The sequence below is a fragment of the Triticum urartu genome, chromosome 1A (assembly GCF_056163025.1).
Source record: "Triticum urartu cultivar PI428250 chromosome 1A, HENAU_Tu73, whole genome shotgun sequence".
NCBI lineage: Eukaryota > Viridiplantae > Streptophyta > Magnoliopsida > Poales > Poaceae > Triticum > Triticum urartu.
In genome coordinates this window covers 443,753,152-443,759,140 of record NC_141873.1, presented here as the reverse complement: position 1 = coordinate 443,759,140, position 5,989 = coordinate 443,753,152, and the positions used below count along the sequence as shown (strand labels likewise).

General features: G+C 50.8%; 1 protein-coding gene across 1 annotated transcript; it reads right to left on the bottom strand.

The window, feature by feature from the left end:
- Positions 1-756: 756 nt before the first annotated feature.
- LOC147991621 (uncharacterized) lies at positions 757-3,323 on the bottom strand. Its single transcript, XM_087538744.1, has 2 exons — positions 3,116-3,323; positions 757-1,262 (listed from the first exon to the last, which is right to left on the bottom strand). Exons 1-2 carry the CDS (start codon positions 3,321-3,323, stop codon positions 757-759), a joined length of 714 nt encoding a protein of 237 aa, XP_087394870.1.
- Between the last annotated feature and the right edge of the window lie 2,666 nt (positions 3,324-5,989).

Here is a 5,989-nt window from a genome sequence, read left to right as displayed (position 1 = left end):
TGCGACACTAGCACTCTAGAGTGACTCTTACCATTTTGGGTGGGTAGCGCGCACGGGCGAGGAAGGGGGTTTGGGTGGGCCAAGATGATCAGACGCGTGCGTGACAACGGTCCGAAAGCCCGCAAAGCCCAATGTTTGTCCGGGAGAAAGTGTGTCCAGATTACCCCACAGATCGATACAGATTCGCCTTGGATGGCACAACACAGCCAGACAACACGGTCCAGACGTATACCGATGGTTTAAGGGTTGGCATTGGAGATGCCCTAACATTGAGCAAATAGTGGATAATTGACAGGTTTTTTTTGGTACCACGCCCGAGAAGATGTAGTTGCACAAGAATGAAAGTACCAAATTAGAAGAAAAAATGGCTATACTCAGTGGTAGTGCTAGTTGTGAGGCCAACTCCACCACGCGACCTCAAACGGACGTCTGTTTTGTCCGGATTCTGTCCGTTTGGGTAGGGCAATGGGGTCGTGTCCGGACGTGTCCGGGGATGCGGTGGGCGTGCGCCCAACGCGCGGTCGCATCTGTTTGCCCCATCCTGTCCGTCAGGGCCAAAAAATGCCTATTTTCATCAAAACTAGTTTACATGTTCAAATATTTGTCTGAAAATTAAAATAGTTTTACAACCCAATTAAAATTGTCTTTAATAAAATAGTTTTACAACCAAATCGAAATTGTCTTGACTGAACATAAATTGAACCAATACATCTATTGGTTGCCAATGTGATCCCACACGTGTTCAACCAAGTCATTTTAAAGATTCAAATGAGTGTGCCAATCACGCATCTCACGGTGGAATTGGACAAACTGTTCAAATGTGGCCGGATCTTGGTGCAGGGGATCAATATTTTCACCTTGATAATCAAATCCTTGGTCGAAGGTACTCTCATCACGCTCGTCCTTGACGGTCATGTTGTGCATGATCACACAAGCAGTCATCACCTCCCAAAGCTTCCTTTCATCCCATGACAGTGCAGGGTTTTGAACGATACCCCACCGGGATTGAAACACACCAAAAGCACGTTCCATATCCTTTCTAACACTCTCTTGCATTTGGGCAAATCTCTTTCTCTTCTCACCTTGGGGTTTCGAGATTGTCTTCACAAAAGTTGACCACTGAGGATATATACCATCAGCTAGATAGTATCCCTTGTTGTACTGGTGGCCGTTGATCTCAAAGTTGACAGGTGGAGAGTGACCTTCTACAAGCCTCGCGAAGACTGGAGAACACTGCAGCACGTTGATATCATTGTGAGAACCTGCCATGCCGAAGAAAGAATGCCATATTCAAAGATCCTGCGATGCCACCGCTTCTAATATGATAGTGCACCCGTTGACATGCCCCTTGTACTGGCCCTGCCAAGCAAATGGACAGTTCTTCCACTCCCAGTGCATACAATCTATGCTGCCAAGCATGCCTGGAAAGCCTCTAGCTGCGTTGGTCGCCAACAATCTCTCTATATTAGCGGCAGTTGGCTGCCTCAAGTACTCTGGGCCAAACACCTCGATCACAGCCTGGCAAAACTTGTACATTGATATTAGACATGTTGTCGCACTCATACGCACATACTCATCCACCAGATCGCCTGGAATACCATATGCAAGCATGCAGATGGCTGCGGTGCATTTCTGGTAAGAGGAGAATCCAAGCTTGCCAAGAGCATCCGTATTGCACTCGAAGTATGGGTCATGAGCAACCACACCCTCTCGGATATGATTGAACACATGCCTTGCCATACGAAAACGCCGACGAAATTTATCCGGCTTGAAAAACAGAGTGTTCGCAAAGTAATCGGCATAGAGCAGGGCGTGACCTCTCTCCCTGTTGCGGTTCAGGTTGGGAGCACGGCCAGGGACTGACCCCCCTGTACCGAGGAAGTTGCCGTTGAATGTGGCCGTGAACGACCAGTGCAACCACCACAAGATCTTCATCATGCGACGACGAATCGTCCGATGAACAAAGGAAGTGATGGAAGAAAAACTCGTCTCCACTGTCCATACCTTTGTGGGCAAAATGTCGAACACCTTGCGGTCGTGGTGGCGAAGAGGCCGCGATGGTCACCTCGACGCAGCAGGGGTGGTTGTCGGCCGGCTACTAGCCGCTCTGGAGCTCTCGTCGGAAGCTGCCGAGGCCGCCGTGGTACGTCACTGGAGGCCGTCTCCCCTCTGCCACCGGCAAAGACGGCGACGGCCAAACCTCCTCCCATCGACGGCCAAAACTACGACGAAAGCGCGGCCGTGGTGGCGGCCATGTCGAGACGTGGTTTGGTATGGACGGTCGGGGGCTGCGCGGTGAGGAGGCGGCCAGAAAATAGAGGCGGCGCCAGTGGCAGGGCGGGGCGGGAGTGAGAGGGTGAAAGCATTGGGAGCGAAGGGACTGCAAGTGTCCCCGACAGGCGGGTCACGGGAAGACAAGGCGCGTGCGTCGAGGCCGTCCGCGCGCGTCCGTTTCACCCCAAACCGAGCGCAAGTTTGGGTCGGGGATGGGTCGAAAACGGACGAAATCCAGACATTTGTCCCTTTGAGGCCGCGCGTTGGGCCACGCTATTCGTCCGTTTTACCTCAAACAAACGCGCGCGGATAGGATGGGGTCGCGCGGAGGAGTTGGCCTGACTATTAGGTTGGCCAACGGCCACAGTCCACATCAGTGCTCACTGTCACAGACGACAAATCTATCTACGCATCAAATGTGTGCATACGGAGTAGTAGAGTAACTCCAACGCAAGGACCCAAACGGACACCGATTTTGTCCGTTTCGTATCTGTTTGGGTCACCCGTCCGCCTAGTGGACATGAGGTGGACAAGCCTTGTATACAACGCACGTCGACCCAAACTCTCCGCGCCGCCCGCCCCCTCCTCTCTCCCTCGCGCTGCCCGCCCCCTCCTCTCTCCCTCGCGCCGCCCGCCCCCTTCTCTCTCCCTCGCGCCGCCCCTCCTCTCCTCCTCGCGGATCCCCTCCCCCGCGAGATTTTTCTCTGCTCGCGCCTCTGCTGCAGCCACCCTCTGATCGCGCCGCCGTCCGGGCCTCGAGCCCCAGCAGGAGCGCGCGGAGGAGCCCTGCACCGGTGGCCTCGCTGGGGCGTGGAGGAGTGGCCGAGCGTGCCGTGGCGACCTGCTCCGGTGGCCTCGCGGCGGCGCGGAGGAGCGGCCGAGTGCGCGTCGGCGACCTGTGCCGACGGCCTCGCTGCGGCGCGGAGGAGCGGCCAAGCTCGCGTCGGCGACCTGCGCCGGTGGCCTCGCTGCGGTGCGGAGGAGCGGCCGAGCGCGCGGTGGAGACCAGCACCGGTGGCCTTGCTGCGGGCGTTGCAGTCCGCTGACATATGGGACCAGGGACGGACACGAGCGGGCGACAGCGGTGGACGAAAGCGTCCGCTTCCGTCCGCTTTGTACCAATTTGTTCCCAGATTTAGGTCGGGTTTGGATCGGGGACGGATAGCAGGCAGGCATGGACGTCCGTTTGAGTCGCCCTGTTGGACCATGTTTTCTGTCCGATCACTCAAACAGACAAAATAGATCCTTTCGTTGGAGTTGCTCGTATTACTGTACACCCACGCAGCTCCGCCGCAGTATGCCCGGAGACAAGGAAATCATTGTGCAGCGACCTGGATCAACCACTCAGGACCGTATTCATTGTACCAGCCCCACCATAGTAACCTGGGGTCCAGGGCTGCTCGCGGGCAGGTCGCGAACCGGGAAAAGCAACGCGCAATGAAGCGCGGGGCGTACTACATACAGTACCATTCTCATTCTGTCCCGCTCCATCCATCATCGATCGACTCCCGGAATCTCGCGTAAAACTAGCTAGGAGTAGGAGTACGTACGTGATCGTGCGGTTGAAAATGAAAAGAAGTGCGCGATCCTGCGTTAGGAAAGTGGGCTATGATGCCCGGGCACTTTTGGATATAGTAGTGTTTTCTTTTTCTGTTCGACAAACCAGACCTCTCTGTGATGATCGGCCGTTCTGCTCGGAAAAGCTAGCCGCACGGGTCTCGAAATATGCTGAAATGGAATTGCTGTGGCTCGCCAAACCATGCCCGCCAACAAAGTTTACTCGCCAAAACATGCCCCGGACAGAATATAATAGTGATCCAAAAGTAATTATTTTATTCGCGGGGAGTGTCAGTACGAGTAGTAATCCACGGTACTAGTGAGAGATGCTTGATACGTTTTAGTCTCATGACTAAAAATAATAAGAGGGTGTTTCGATATGTTTTACTCCTATGACTAAAAATAGCAAGACTAAAACTTGCTAGCCTCACCCATGCTTGGATTCAAATACTAAAGAGACTAAAATCAAGTTATTGAGCATTTATTATCCTCCAAACCCTCCAATCCAGAATTCGTATATATTAAAGGAGAGTAATTAAATGAGAAGAGAGAGGGCTAATACATATTTTACTAGGTTTCATATGACTAAAAAAATTTAGCCTCAAGACTAGTCCTAGCCTCTCTTTAGTCAGAGGTGCTTGGAACTTTAGCCTCTAAAAGAGACTATTTTTAGTTAGACTAAAAATAGTCCCTTGGATCCAAGCACCCTCTGAGACTAAAACTTGCTAGCATCACCCATGCTGGAATCCAAATATTAAAAAAACTAAAATCAAGTTAATGAGCATTTATTATCTTTCAAATCCTCCAATTCAGAACTCGCATGTGTTAAAGGAAAGGAGTTAAATGAGGAGAAAGATGACTAATCCACATTTGAGTAGGGGTACCCCTGACTAAAATTTTTTAGTCTCAAGACTAGTTTTAGCCCCTCTTTAGTCAGGGGTGCTTGAAACTTTAGCCTTTTAAAAAGACTATTTTTAGTCAGACTAAAATAAGTCCCTTGGATCCAAGCACCCTCTAATTCAGTTGCTCGGATATGGTAGTCATTCGCCTATGTGCGAATGTCTTTACATTCGATCTTTTATCGACGCTATTCTTTTGGTTCTATGGGACCTCAGCAGGACGACTTCCCGACTACTACAGTAATTTTTGCCTGGTTTTGATGAGGAAGGGATGATGACAGCGGTGTGACTTCGGCTCGCTTCAATTTTTGTAATCGTCGCTAGGTGGTCTTCGAATCTAAATATGATTTTTTATTATTTAGTGTTTTTGTACATCACGATGAAAGATGAATAGATTAAAAGTTTTTCCAAAAATAATAATAATTCAGTACCGTATCAACCAACGTCTCGGTGACGTTGTAAACGTTGGATTCTTTCGGACGTAAACTGAGCGCAACTGCCCGTGTTCTACCTACCAAAGCTTGGTTCCTCGCTTCCATCCGCTCGACCCAATGCTTGCCAGCCAGACCGGTCGGTCACGGTCAGGGTAAAAGAGCTCACCCAACCACTTCCACAGGGATAACATCGTCCCGTGCAAGTCCGATCCAGCTCCGGTTCCCACTTCGCACCACCTATCACAACGGTTGCTGCGACACTCGGGCGCGGAGCACCAAGGATCGACGGGTACATACAGGGCACCTGGATGGATAGGACCACGCGCACCCCATTCTCCCAGCACATTTCTCAACGGCACCACCGAGCCGAACGGAGCCAACAGCTCAACACCACCTAGAAAGCCCAAAAAGAAAAGGTAAAAATATGTGAGCATTTATTCAGGCATGGGATCCTCTGCGCTTTTGGCAGAGCAGGCGCGGCTATTATCTTTGTGTACGCGATGCACGCTCACCCCTTGTGCACTGGCGAATTATACACTCATTTTAATTCGTATATAGTTTATATTAAAACATCTAAAAAGACTTGAACAGAAAAAGTAAATCCAAATAAGGTTATTTTCTCTTATAGGCCTTGTGCGAGACTGACTGCGCTGGGCTGAATACTAGTAAAAGTTGGTTTCTAATTTTCGGAGGGCGTGGGGGGCGGATCATATTCCAAGCCTTATTGGTAGACTCGCTGCCGCTCTCGTGCTTTGAGACGGAAAAAAAATATCCTTCTTCATGTAAGATGCATTGGTTTGCATAATGAAAATGTGCATTCCAAAG

Bases quoted from the DNA above. Each gene is read 5' to 3' on its own strand.
- LOC147991621 (XM_087538744.1), bottom strand. From the start codon at position 3,323: ATGTCAGCGGACTGCAACGCCCGCAGCAAGGCCACCGGTGCTGGTCTC. The intron at 1,263-3,115 runs GTCGCCACGGCA...TCGGCATGGCAG, and splicing joins CCGCGAGGCCACCGGAGCAG to GTTCTCACAATGATATCAAC.